At 42.8% G+C, this 15,422-nt stretch overlaps 1 protein-coding gene across 1 annotated transcript in view; it reads left to right on the top strand.

The window, feature by feature from the left end:
- RELCH (RAB11 binding and LisH domain, coiled-coil and HEAT repeat containing) overlaps window positions 1-15,422 on the top strand; it is a gene marked incomplete in the record, with an annotated part of 1,574,926 nt that overhangs the window by 723,529 nt on the left and 835,975 nt on the right. Inside the window, 1 exon segment of the mRNA XM_044065183.1 lies at window positions 7,616-7,728. Coding sequence (XP_043921118.1) covers window positions 7,616-7,728 — 113 coding nt within the window.

Below are 15,422 nucleotides of genomic sequence, written 5' to 3' on the forward strand. Positions count from 1 at the left end.
CACAGTGACCACGGACGCCTCTCGCCTCTGGTGGGGGGGCATTGTTTGGGCAGGACCGTCCAAGGCACGTGGAACCATGTGGAGACCTCACTGCATGTCAATGTCCTAGAGATGAGGACAGTGCTGTTAGCATTGCAAGCACTTCAGAGCCTTCTTCCCATCGGGACAATTGCGATCCAGACTGACAACATGTCGTTCGTCTGGTATGTCAACAAACAAGGGGGAACCAGGTCCTATCCACTTTGTCGAGAGGCCATGAGAGTGTGGGAATGGGTGATGTGCACCAACCGTTTTCTCATAGCGACGCACATTCCGGGACCAACATCCTAGCGGACAGATTGAGTCGCACCATCCTCTCGCAGTACGAGTGGTCTCTGAATCTCAAAGTAACGAAGCAGATTTTCTCCAAATGGGGTCAACCTCGTTGCGATCTTTTCGCCTCTCCCTCAAACACAAAGTGCAACGACTACTTCGCTCTAATTCCCCCACCCGGGGAATCTCCAAGAGACGCTCTGGTGCATGTTTGGCCACCCGGTCTACTTTATGCTTACCCTCCACTTCCGCTGATGCAAGTTTCTGCAGAAAGCCAGACGGTTAGGGAGCAGAATAATCCTCATTGCCCCATTCTGGCCTCGTCAGGCTTGGTTCCCATATCTATGGTCTCATCTGGTGAATCCTCCCTGGATTCTAGATCCCATTCCAGATCTGATCCTCTCACCCATTGGGCCTGCCGGCCCCGAACCTGAATAACCTCAAGCTCATGGCTTGGTTGATCCAGTTCCACTGTTGGCTAGGACTTCTGGTATCTCTTCCCCGATCAAAGCCATCCTAGTTGCTGCTCACAAGCCGTCTACTAGAAGGGTTTATAATAGCAAATGGAAACGTTTTTCTATCTGGGCGGAGCATCAGAACTTAGACCCCTTTACAGCTCCGTTGACAGCAATATTACACTTTCTATCAAGGTTATTTGACCAAGGTTCTAGCTCCTCCACAGTCAAAGTACAATTGGCAGCTATCTCTCATTACCATGTTGGATGTGATCTGGGTCCTTTGACCTCGTCCAGATTGTGTAAGGCCTTCTTAAAAGGCACCTTCTTACTAAGACCCCCGGTGAAGGATGTAGTCCCTCCTTGGGATTTAGCACTGGTACTCCAGGCTTTAACAACTTCTCCCTTTGAGCCTGCAGCTTCGGTGGATCTCAAAGTCTTATCCTGGAAAACAGCTTTTCTTGTTGCCATTACTTTGGCAAGAAGGGTTTCAGAACTTCAAGCCCTTTGCACCAAGCCACCGTACTTGACCTTCCACAAAGATAGAGTATCCCTCAGGACCAGTCCCTCCTTTCTGCCCAAAATTGCATCCGAATCTAACATCAACCAGTCTATTAATTTACCAGTCTTCTTTCCCAGTTGTCAGAATAAGGGTGAGTACAAGTTGCATTCCTTAGATGTACACGGACAACTACGATTCTATTTACACAGGACAGCTGGTCATAGGGAATCAGACCAGCTGTTTGTATCCTTTGCTAAACCTAGTCTGGGGAAACCTGTTTCGAAAGTCACATTGTCCAGGTGGATTTCCCAGTGTATTCTTCTGGCTTATGAAAGTTCTGGCCGGCCTGCACCTCAGGGAGTCCATGCCCATTCTACTCGGTCTATTTCTACCTCCGCTGCTTTTTGTTCTAGAGTATCTTTGGATGACATTTGCTCAGCAGCCACGTGGGCTTCATCTCATACCTTTATAAACCACTATAAGTTGGATTTTGTCTCCAGAGGGAGAGCATCCTTTGGCTCCGCAGTGCTCCGGAACATCCTTCCATGAGGACCTCCCAAGATTCAGGTAGCTGGGGATTCTGTCCCATAGGTTGATGCACAAGTGAAGTTAACTACTTCAGATTAAGAAGTTATGTACTCACCATAATGTTCCATCTGAGTAGGTAAACTTCATTTGTCAGCAACCGTCCCTCCGACCTACTTTGATGTTCTTGGTATTCCTGTGTCATGACTGATTGTATCCAGGTTAGTCTATAGAGGTGATCCTCTTCTCTGATATTGCAGGTGTTGCTTTTAGGCAAACTCGATCTGAGGTCAGGGAGGGATGGCAGGGGATTATGGGTAGGGGGAGGAGCTTGGAGCTCGGATCTCAGCTCTCAGCTGTTGGAAACTGCTGGCTCGGATCCGATATGGATCCGATAACCCATAGGTTGCTGACAGATGAAGTTTACCTACTCAGATGGAACGTTATGGTGAGTACATAACTTCTTATTTACAAAAGTTAATGCATTCTGCAAACCAAGTTAGTAAAAGCATACTTTGCAGTGTGGCTTTGATGCCCTAGAAGCATCTTGCAGGGCTGCAGTCACTGGTTCTGTACTGAGAAGACATGATTGGCTGAAGGAGCAAACCTTGCCAGATCATGTCAAATCCAAATTACTAGATGCGCCTTTAAATAAGGACTGTTTGTTTGGCACCAAAGCAGAAGTTCTTAAAAAGATGGAAGAAAAAGCTAAATCTATGCAAACTGTTAAATAATTCTTACAAGTGCACCTACCTAGATTCAGTAGGCATTGCCCTTCAAAACACTGGTCCTTTCCAGCCCCTTCCAGGCCTACCCAGACAAGACCCAGGGGAAACAGGCCACCCAGACTACAGTCTCAGGATATGCAGAGATCTACGCAGTGGAGTGCCCCCACCCCAAAAACAGGGAGTGTTAAGCCGCCCCTATGGAAAAAGTTCACAATAACTTTTCAAATCTACTTCCCAGCCCTGCCCAACTGCTTGTGCCCCTAGGAGGAAAACTTGCCCTTCATGCAGAAAAACTAGATGTCCAGCACTCGGGACCTGTGGGTCCTCAACATTCTATCCCAGGGATACAACTTCTACTTCCATTCACTGACAACCCCAAGTGGGTTTCCAGACCTTCCTCCCAACCAGTGGGCAGAAGCCCAGAAGTAAGTTCTTTCCCTGCTCAATATCAGAGCTATCCAGCCTGTTCCAATAGAACAAAGGGGTTAGGGTTTCTACTCCAGACTTTTCCTGGTGTCCAGAAAAGAAGGCTGTTGGCGCCCTATCCTGGATCTTTCAATTCTCAACACTTTTTTGGTGGTCCCAAAATTCAAGATGCTTACCCTGTAACAGCTTCTCCCTATGCTAGCCAAGGATGCCTGGCTAGTCACTCTAGACTTAAAAGAAGCTTATCTGCACGCCCTCATAAGGGAGTCATGCAGAAAATAACTACTTTTCCGGGCAGGCTCTATGCACCATCAGTTCTCTGCACTTCCCTTTGGCTTATCCACTGCGCCCAGAGTATTCACAAAATGCCTGGCTCTGACCATTGCATACTGCAGGCAGAGAAATGTCCAGATTTACCCATACTTGGACGACTGCTTGATTCAGGCAGTCAGTCAGTCAGGAATTGCTGCTTCAGCACCTGGCATTTGTAAAAAACGTTCTCACTTCATTGGGGTACACCATCAATGAAAAAAAATCTCAACTGGTACCCAGTCAAAAAATTGTATTTCTGGGAGCAAGCTTGGACACATCTTCCCAGATGGCATTTCTAACTTCAGCAAAACAGGTTTATCTGACTGACTGCTTCAAACAAATTGCCACCAGAACCCGTTGTCTGCAAGAAAAATGCTGCAAGCCCTAGGGTTCATGGCCTCATGTATTCTGCTAATTCCATATGCAAGACTGAATATGAAGACGCGTCAATGGTATTTAAAAAGTCTTTGGTGCTAGCATTCTCAGGACTTGGAAACAGTCATTCCTATCATACCTTGTGTAAGGGCAGAGTTCCTTTGGTGGACAGAAGCATGCAACCACAACAAGGGACTGCATTTCACTCAACCCCACGCCGCCCAAACCCTGACAACAGATGCATCAGACTATGCATGGGGGGCTCACATGGCAGGCAAATGCATTCAGGGCCACTGGAGCCCAAGGCAGATTCTCCTGCACATCAATCAAAAAAAGATGCTAGCAGTATAGAATGCTCTGACAGCCTTCAGATACTTAATCCTTCCAGGACAACTGCTGATGAAAACAGACAACACCACAAGTTATGTGGTACATAAACAAGCAGGGGGAAACCCATTCTTACGCACTGTGCAGGTAATCCATGGCCCTGTGGAACACGGCCTTGAGCAACCATGTCCATCTGCAAGCACAATTCCTGCCAGGCAAGCAAAATTCACTGGCAGACGACTTAAGCAGAAGTCTCCTAGACCCACACGAGTGGCAATTGGAGTCCAACACATTCAACCATCTGATCCAGAGGTGGGGGACACCAAAAGTGGATCTCTTTGCCTCCCCCGAGAACCACCAGTTAAGCAAGTACTGCACCAGGAACCTTCACAGCAGGGCCTGGAAGGTGGATGGCCCTATCCTTTCAGTGGTAAAATCTCTCAATGTGTGCTTTCCCCCCTCTGCCCCTTCTCTGAAGAGTAGCACTCAAGATAAAAGAAGACAAGCCAAGGGCAATTCTGATTGTCCCGGACCGGCCACGCCAGCAATGGTACCCACTCCTGCGCAGCCTGACAACGGTGCCACCCTGGCACCTACATCAGACTCCTACCCTGCTGTCTCAGCAGGAGGGGCAGATGTTGCATCTACATTTAGAAACCCTAAACCTTGAAGCATGGCCTATCCCTCGACTACCCACCAGCAACCCTCAGCAAACAGGTGCTGGATGTCATTCTTGAAGCCAGAAGACCCAGTACTAGGAAATCCTATGCTGAAAAGTGGAAAAGATCTTGTTCTTGGACTCATTCTAAAGGAAAGGACACAGCAGTGCCCTCCTTACCTCTAATCCTGGATTACCTAGCAGAGCTACTCCCCAGAGGCCTATCCTTCTCCTCCGTTAAGATTCATGCCTCTGCCATCTCGGGCTCATTATAATACTGAGCCACCTCTTTTTTCTCACTCTCTCATCAAACAGTTCCTGAGAGGGGCTAACAAATTGAGGCCCCCAAGGAGAGCACCCACCCCTGCCTGGGACCTCAACTTTGTATTGGAAAAGCTTATGCTTCCACCTTTTGAACCTGATGCTTCAGCAGAGTTAAAATTCCTCTCTTGGAAAACAGCCTTGCTTTTAGCCATAACATCAGCCAGAAGAGTGTCTGAGTTACAAGCACTAATGGCTGTGGAACCATTCATTATTTTCCATGCTGACAGGGTTTCCCTCAGCACTAACCTATCCTTTATGCCTAAGGTGGTGTCCAGTGTGGCTCTAAACCAATCCATCCATTTACCAACCTTCTTCCCTAACCCTCAGAATAAAGGAGAAATGATCCTACACTTTTTGGATATGCACAGACAGCTCAGGTTCTACCTTGATAGGACTAAACCTTTCAGAAAATCTGACCAGCTGCTAGTCAGCTTTGCTACAGGGATAGAGGGTAAGGCCATTTAAAAACAAAACATTTACAAATGGATAGCATGCTGCATCCATTTCTGCTACAAGTACCATGGAAAACCAACCCCTCGGGGGGGGGGGGGGTCAGAACACATTCCACTAGGGCTACTTCTACCTCTACAGCATTTCTCAGGGGAGCCCCTACCAGTGTTATTCTGGAAGCTGCAACCTGGAGTTCTGTACACACCTTCACCAAGCATTACCACTTAACTATCTTTTCCAAATCCAGGGCTGGATTTGCTACAGCAATCTTGCAAGGCCTACTAGCCAGCCCTAACTGTTCTTGACTGCCTCCACCCTTCCTCAGCTTTGGGAATCTACCCAAGTGTGATGACTGCAACAGTAAAACATGAAGAACATAGTACAGTTGTGTACACTTAACATAAATGTAGATATTCGAGTGTATTCACTGTTGCAGTCCTGGTTTTCCTCCCTCCAGCAACCTGGTTTTCTCTATCTATCTACCTTTCCTTTCTATGGCTATTCCTAATGACATTGGTATTTACTTTTTACTGGTGGTGTTCCCCACCATATACTACCTCCCTATTTGGGGGCTCCTGACATTTGGGGCAAGAAAAAACTGATATAATGGCATCGGCTGCCTGTTTTATACCCCTGACGACTTGATGTCATGGAAGACGTGACAGCATCCGACGCAGAAATACTAAGACTCTGGTATTCGGGCCGACTGAGGACTACCTGCAGGCAAATAACCCAAGTGTGATGACTGCAACAGTGAATACATTCGAACAGCTACATTTATGGTAAGTGTACACAATTGTACATTTCTTATTGCTCTTAACCCCACCCCCTAGGCAGCATTGTGTAGTCCACATCATGGTGGAGGCCAAAAATGTCTTCAGTATATAGGTGCTTGCTTTTGCACACATACTTATTAAGGCTACGACCTGTCATTGGCTTTGTGAGATGATCACCTGCCCCATAGACTTTAGATGTATTCCCCATTCCTTCTGTGAGGATCACAGCATTCAGTGGGCCTGCTCTGCTCCTCCCTCCCACCATATTGGACAAGCCCATTCTCCACAGCCAGCTCCATCCACTGCCTGTGCCACTTCTTGAGCAGTGCTCACCTGGTCCATAGGTGATGCTTTATTCCTCTACACCACTGGAGCTGGTAGTTTTGTTAAATGACTGTCCTTTTCCTTTTACCTTGATGTACTTACTACTGCAGAATTCAGGAAAATTATTGACTCACCAAGGCAGGATTCAGTGTTGTTGAGTATAACTATAGTTTATCATTTCATTGATGTTTGAGGGAGAATCCTTCCTTAATGGATCTCGTATACCCCATTACTGTTCTTCATCTTCTTGGCTGGCTCCTTCATTCATCTGTAGCTTTTGGAGTTACTTGCAAGTCACACTTCAGTATTACTTGCAAAAGTGCCCAGTGTTCATTGTTTATTCCTGTTCTGTCATGTTGAAGCCTGAGCATACTGTGACTTTGGCAAGGTGCACTCCTGAGCAGAGGTGCATCTGAGAAATTGCCAAACTAGAAGGTGGGAGGAAGAGAAGAAGCAAGGCATAGCTCTGATTAGGAGAGTTTCCATTGTAGAACTACTAGAATAATTTTTGAGACTTTGTTAATTGAATGGAGAGGATTATCAAAAGGTATGGTTGCACAGGCAGTAGAGTTAGTAACAGCTGGTAAAATGGCACTATGCATGGGCTCATGATTAAGTTGTGATACTTTGCATCTACATCAGCACATTAGGTGCCACGATCTGTTCAGAATCACTAATTCTGTTGGCCAGTACATAGTAAGCTCAAATGTCAGATTGCTAGATGTACAGTAGAGTGACTAAGCCATGAATGTCATGGGTGATATTTCCATCTTTTTTCTTTAGTAAATTAGATATTTTGATGGTAGTACAAGACGGTATTTATTCTTGCACCAAATTAGTAGCCTTACCTGCGCTGTTTCTTATCTTGATCTGTAAATCTGAATACTTGAATTTGCCACTGCATTGTAATGGCACATATTTTTTCATTCATCTCTCTAGTTAAATGTTTTGTTTGTTTGCTACTTTAACAGACTGGCCCTTTTCCTTGTTTTCCCACCTTCCATGTCCTTTAAGCATCTGCTGCTTAACATCGGCATTATCAGTTAATACATTGCTGCAGAATGTTTCATGTTTGCTGTCTGCTGGAGTTTTATATGTTCAAATGCTGTTTTCATTTGCAGGAATTGATCCCTCTTATTTTGTGCACTTCTTGCCTGCATCCTGAATCCAAAGAGCGTGACCAGCTCCTCCATATCTTATTCAACCTGATTAAAAGGCCGGATGATGAGCAGAGGTGGGTCACTGGTTTACCATTCCAATGTCATTTATTTTCCATTTCTAATTTATTTTTGCTATGTGGGTATTGATTTTGTTAAAATGTGGCTTGGGATACAGTGACCATCATAAAAAAATCAGGTTCTTAGAAATGGCCATTCATGCATCATAGCATGTAGCATCAAGAATCCTACTCACTCCTGGATTTGACATGTGATTTGAGGAAGAAAACAGTACTGTAAGCTCGTTGCTTTTGCATAGGGACTTTAGAAATTTAACCCCTCTCTCTCTATACATATGTATGTGTGTTGTATGTATGTATGTGTGTGTGTGTGTGTGTGTGTGTGTGTGTATATATATATATATATATATATATATATATATATATATATATATATTGAATTAATGGACATGCTGCACCTCAGAAAATCCAAATCCCATCGAGCTACGCGCTCGAGAGACTTGAACCTCAGCACTGAAATAAATAGGACATGCTGGAGGGACAGATTCATAACCCAGAGGCTCCCTTCACTCTGGAATAAAATCCCAGTCCAGGTTAGGCAGAGTCCCTCATTGACTCTCTTCAAGAGGAATCTTGATGAGTGGATGGGAGATAGTAGGTTTACCCCGGGTATCACTTCTGTGTCACTGTTGGACAGAGGCACAGTATACTAACCTCGAAAAAGGGCATAGCAAAATTAATTTAAAATGGGTGGCGAAAGCCAAACACACTCTGGCTAGGCTTATAAATGCCCTAGGGCAGATAGCCTAGTATGAACCTATGAACCTATATATATATATATATATATATATATATATATATATATATACACACACACACACACACACATTACACTTCTGGTATGTCTACCTACCATTACAAACAGTTGTCCCCTGTTATGGCAGTTGCATTTTTTTCTTTTATCATTAGTAGTTCTTACACCATTTCAGTGATCCCAACAATGGCTACCTGATATATGCCATCCAGGAGGGATTAAGATGATGCAGAGTGTGACTGAGAAGGGGTAAGTATAATAACTTGGAATGTGAATGATTTAACCGATCCAGTTAAGAAGACTGGAACATTCACTAATTTAATCAGACCTTATCCTTGGGTGGTCCCAGTACAGAAAACACATTTGGAACATCAAGAACATGAGTTATTAATTAGGAGATACTGAGCTTGGAGAGGGTGGCATCTCCCTTTGCAATTTTTCGGAAAAAATGAATGATGTCTTTTAAATATATTTGTGCCCCCCTTTGCAAATGATTTATTAATAGATGTGGGTGGTTATTACATGAGAGTAGGAGGTTATAGGGAGAAGCCTTTCTGACCATAAAATCTGAGTTCAGGAGAGTGCGGAAATTATTGTATTTTGGGAGGGAATTGCAGTCTCTATGGAGAAATGGAATGTTTAGATAGATGTGGCAAGTGAAGAGGGCCTAGACTGATTTTTGTGCTGTAAATGGGGAGGTGTATAGCTGCATTCACTAAAGTAAATGTGGCATTACCTCAGTTCCTGCTATATTTTCAACAGTGTACATGCTATTCAAGGTTGTAATCTTGTGTTTATCTAGATAAAGAAGCTAAAGTGTCTCCAGTAGTGTTCACATCATATTTCAGTGGAGTACTTTATTGGGTGTACCATTACCATCATGTTTGAAAACACATGAAAACAGAGGCTCTTAATGGTTAGCTTAAAGACCTGATGGGAGGTCAGCTTGAAAATAATATTGGGAAGTAGCCAAGCAACAGTACTAGATTAGGATCAGATTAAGGTGAAATTTAAAGTAGAAGTGAGGAGTCATACAGCAGAACTGGTATTAGATTTGAGGCTTGTAGTAAAATGAGTAGGAGGCAAGTTTGAGAAAAAAAAAAACATTTAAACATATTGAAAAACGGGAGACTCTTCAGGAGGAGCCAGAGTAGGTGAAATAGGACTTAGTGGGTTTGCTGGATAGAAAAATATGAGTTTTTTTTTTTATATACATCAGTCATATTAGTTATTCAAGAACACACATTTTTATAACATCTCTAACTATTATAAGAAGATAAACACTCAGACTGAGTCAGCAGAGAACACAAAGGGTTATTACCAGTAGGAAACTAAAGCATGTTTGGATTTCATTTGGGATTCAGTGATGGTATCTGAACATTTTGGATAGTGTTATGCACATATAAATCGGGCACGGATGCTCACCATTCAGGATATAGTCGACCTACTCAAAAGTCTCAATATGTGCTCTTATGAAACATTGATAAATCCTTACTGGAAAGCTAACTACTCCAACTTATCCAACTTACGTCCGAATGGAGAGATATGTCAGCCAGCAAAGAAGAGTAATGGTGCTGAAATTGAATTCATCCTCAAGTCTTGGTGAGTACCTTCACAAGGTAGATGCTGATTTCACAAAATATCACCAAGGCGACACTGATGTATAAGACTGTATTTATATTACATATATCATGGACAGAAGTGGGTCAAAAACTAAAAAAGATAGCTGGGTGCATAAGACCCAGGATAAAGAAGTGCCCACTCCTGGTAGGTGCACTGGTGCCTGGATTGGAAAAGGTGACAATGTAGAATCCTCAAAATACGGAAATATTCCTACAATGAGGCCAGCCCCCCCCCCCCCCCATTGTAGCAGGAAGTAGCATTCCACAAAAAAATGACAGGCCAAAGAGTCATAAAGACTATAAAATGGACTAATGAGGATGAGAAAGAAATGATGTATTGCTACTAATATGCAAAAATCCCAGGGTTTCCAGACACAAGATATACAAAACGATTAAGAAATTGGAGGAAAGAAAAATATTTCCGCAAGAAAAACTGTCAGAAGAAAATTTGTGTTCATTACAACAGATTTGTGAGAAACAGTATATAGATCAAGAAATCTTGATCTGCTTGGAAAAAGACTCATCTGAGGAACTGCGAAAATATAAACAACAAAACCAAGAGATATTTGAAAAGTATAAAAAAGAAATGTGGACATGGGAAAGAGAGAGTTGATATGGTGCAATATTTATGCAAAGGAGAAAGCCAAATTAATTAATGTAAAGAAGGCATACCCCAAGATATTTGATTGAGAAATAAAGGCAAAGGCATCTGGATATGGAAAATTTCACAGTAAAAAAAAAAATGTCACAAAGATGGAACATAGAAAAGATCAGTAAAGTAGAAGTTAAAAAAAAAAAAAAAAAAAAAAAAAAAGTTGAAGTTGTGGAGTGCCTGCGAAGTAAAGGATATGATGTAGAAGGTCTAATACAGGTTACATCACAGCAGGATGGATAGAGACCCCAAAGCACGGAGGAAAAAGGAAAATCAGGAGACATCCGATGAAGAAATATGGACATGGGAAAGAAAAAGCGATTCAATATGGTATAATATTTATGCAAAGGAGAAAGCAAAACTAACTAATACAAAAAGAGCAGCACCAAAAATATTGAAGAGAAGTACAGACAAAGGAATGTGAACATGGAAAATTTTACAATACAAAAAATAAAACAAAGAGGAAAAGGAGATTAGTAATGGAGAAGTTAAAGAAATAGAAACTGAGGTTATAGAGTACCTGCAAAATGAAGGATTTAGTGTAGAAAATCTAATTCAGAAAGCAATACAACAGTATTGTATAATGGATATCCAAATTAAGGGGAAACCAGTGGAACAGAAAGCAATTGGTCAGGTGCCATATGAAGATAATTTGGAGCCTTCCACAGGAAACCAGTATAAATCTTCACTTGAAGCTAGGCAGCAAGGGAAGGAACAGGAAACTGTGATGCAGTCAGTGTTGAGGAGCGATAGGCCAGTGAGTTCTCATATGATAGAACAACGGATGGCACAGGATGAAATTGATGAGACTGTGTCACAAGAAGATGCTATAGAACCTTCTATAGAATGCCTGCAGGAATTGGAAAACAAGGAATGTGTCATCATTTTGGAAGAAAATGAGCTAAGAGAAGAATTGCTTGATTTTTAGTAGACGTGGACAGATATATTAAGATCAATGAAAGAAATAGACTGCAGAATGTTAATAAACCCAAAAAGTCAGAAGTCTGATAAAACAAATGAACACAGTAATTAGGATTGTTCGTAGAGATCCATATGATATAACAAAAGTAAACAGGATATATTACTGTACAGCTCATTTAATAACTGATAAAAGTTCTACCACAAGAACACAGGGTAGTGAGGGAAAGGAAGGGGAGAAATCGAATACCATCATGGAAATATCGAATAGAGAAAATTGTAAAGAAATTAAGACAAAAAGTGTCACTGTTAGAAGACTATAGAAGAGGGAACAGATCAGCAAAAATACTAAGAAAGATAGATGCAATAAAAGCAATGTGCAATATTAGATCAGACCAGGATCTATCATGCACTATTGCAAATAACATTTCAGCACAGGCAGAAAAACTTAAGATATGAAGATAAATATAAAGGAAAAGTGCAAAGTAAGCAATTTATTGAGGACCCAAAAAGGTTTTATAGAGAATTGAGAAATAAGATGAAAGGAATTGAAAGAGCGCCAAAAAAGAAGAAATAGATACATTTTGGAGAAGCATCTATTAAGATCCTGTGGAACATGACAAATATGCTAAATGGATAGAATAAAAGAATAAGAAGTTTAAAGGTGCAGAATATGAAATGGGATAAAATAACAGCTAGAGAGATTGAAGCAAAGTTAAGAAAAGCCTCTAATTGGAAAACCCCAGGTGCAGATACAGTGCCTAACTTCTGGTTAAAAGTATTAACATCTTTACATGAAGATTTAGCTATGAGTAAGAACTATTTATATGCACACCCAGAACAGACACCAACCTGGCTAACAGGAAAAACAATGCTCCTACGTAAGAGTGAACCTGCAAGCAACCCTAAAAATTATAGACCAATAACTTGCCTTCTGACGACATATAAACTATACACAGGAATTGATGCCAACAGAGATGTTCATCGTGTTTCACTGTTGCAGTCATTACACTTGGGTTATCCTGCTGGCAGGTTACCCGCAGTCGGCCTGAATTCCAAAGTCCTGGTCCGGCATCTGTTGCTGTCGCCTCTTCCCTGACGTCAGTGTGCCAGGGGTATATAAGATGCAGCTGATGCCATTTTCCCCAGTCTTTCTTGCCGTGTGGTGCCCGAAGCAAAAGCAGTTTGCAAGTGCCGGTCGCCCGACTCCTGAGATTTTCGAAATCGAATTTCAGATCCGAAGTCTTCAACAAAGTTAAGTACCCCGTTGTGGAAACTTTTTTATTGCTCCAGACCGATGTCAGAAAAAGTTAACAATTGTATTTCTTGTGGGAAGCAAATACTTCATAAGGATTTTCATTCTTACTGTATTTCTTGCCTAGGCCCTGACCACGACGTTACTAGTTGTCTGTTTTGTGCTAGATTTAACCAACGCACTATTAAGCGTCGGTACGATTTTACATTTCATTACTTTGGCTGAAGGTTTAACTGTATAATGCCATCGGAACAGCCGACGACCGGAGTTCAAAAAAAAACACAAGGAGAAAGAAAAGGACAGGCATCCGAGGTCCAAAACCGACGACGAAGCCTCTTCTAGGCCAGTCGCCTGTTCTCAGTGAAGCGCTTTCGTAGCCCCTGACACCTGCTACCTCAGAGCCACAGGCCGCCTCCGTCTCCCACATGGAGACAACAAGACCTCTGGATACTCAAGGTATTGGGCCTTCGGAAATCAATCCCTCAGATTTGTTTGGAGCTGCTGAGCAGGCATTGGCTTCTGAGGGTGTTTTCAGACCTACACAGCTTTATATCAAGCCAACCTCAGCATCCAAGACAAAGACTAAAACAGCTTTAAAGACAAAGAAACAAGTACAGCATTCTCCTGGACAGACTTCCATGCCTAAGAAACAGATGCTCAAAATGTCCGAAGACCTAATTACTTTGATCAGGGGTTCCCATCCCCCTCCTGATAAAAGGCCTAGGCAAGACACTGATTATGATTCCTCTGATCAGGTTTCCATTTCCTCTGACTCCTCTTCATAACAGGGATTCTCTCTTCCTCCCTATGAGGACTCGGATGCTGAAGAATCTATCCCTTCAGCCTCTCCTACTGAGGACTATTCTTTTGGGGGAAACCCTGCACACCATGAGGGAGCATTTCCACTGGGAGAGCCAAGATTATTCAGAATCTAAGAAAAGAGATTTCCTTTTATTGCCTCAGCACAGACCTCTTGCTATTCCACCTGTACCAGACATTGTTGATGTATTTTCAGAGTCCAGTCTGTCTCCTGACACTCTACCCCCTGCACCAGTTTAGCCAGATAGGTACTACAGGGTTCCAGATTCTCAAATTTTTATATAAAAACCCAGCTGCTGACCCAGAAACTATTTCTCAGGGTCCCAAAGGGGTCAAGGCTTCCACTGCAAAAAACCCTGTTCCCTCTGATAGGGATTCTAGAGTGCTGGACAGATGGGGGAAAAAACTTTACACCTCTGCTACCTTGGCTGTAAGGGCTTTAAATTGCCAGTTTCATATGCTTAAATATTAGCAATACCTAATGTCTCTGCTAAAACAGAAAATGCAGACAAACTCTGAATGTCCTGAAAACAAAGAAATGCAGGATTTATTGCATGTAGCTGAACAAGTGGGAAAGCATACTTTGCAATGTGGTTTTGACTCACTAGAGGCCTCTTGCAGGGCCACTGTTACAGGCTCTGTTATTCGAAGGCATGCTTGGTTAAAGGAACAGAATCTGCCTGATCATGTTAAAGCAAAATTATTGGATGCTCCTTTACAGCCTGATACTATGTTTGGTGTTAAGGCAGAAGAGGTGTTAAAGAAAATGGAGGATAAAGCGAAATCTATGCAGACAGTAATGGATTTCTTACAAGTTCAGCCACCAAGATTTAGCAGGAACTGGCCTTCTAAGAATTGGTCCTTTCCAGTGCAAGACAGACCATAAAGAGGCAGATACAGATGCTCTAGAGGCAGATCTCAGCCGCAAGGCTCATACAGGCCTAAACAATGGGGTGCTTCTACCTCCACTGCCAATGCCAAGCACTTCTCTTTTGGCAGCAACCTTAGGGGGAAAACTAGCACTTTTTTCACACACTTGGCACATGATCACCCAGGACAAATTGGTACTGAATATTGTTTCTCAGGGCTACAGGTTCCATTTTCACACCCTTCCATAGGCAAAAGGTGTGCCAGACCTGCCACACAATCAATGGGCAGAGGCACAAAAACAAATTTCATCTCTCATGGACACGAGGGCTATTCAGCGAGTACCACAGCAAGATCTGGGACAAGGGTTTTACTCGAGGCTTTTTTTTGGTACCCAGAAAGGACAAAGCATGGAGACCAATACTGGACCTGTCTATTCTAAATACTTTTCTGGACGTTCCAAAATTCAAAATGCTGACACTGCAGCAACTTCTGCCCATGCTGGGCAAGAAGGCTTGGCTCGTAACTTTGGACCTCAGAGGCATACCTGCATGTACCAATCAGACAATCTTGCAGAAGATACTTCAGATTCATAGCTGGCTCAATGCACTACCAATTCTCTGCACTGCCCTTTGGCTTATCTACTGCACCCAGGGTCTTCACAAAATGCCTGGCACCAGTAATTGTATTTTGCAGACAAAGAGGAATTCAAATTTATCCCTACTTGGACGACTGCCTTATTCAAGCAGAGGGCAAGGACATTCTACTAAAGCATCTGGCGTTTGTAAAAAGATTACTAATTTG

This window comes from Protopterus annectens, chromosome 3.part0 (assembly GCF_019279795.1).
Source record: "Protopterus annectens isolate FY-2018-M chromosome 3.part0, PAN1.0, whole genome shotgun sequence".
Classification (NCBI taxonomy): domain Eukaryota; kingdom Metazoa; phylum Chordata; order Ceratodontiformes; family Protopteridae; genus Protopterus; species Protopterus annectens.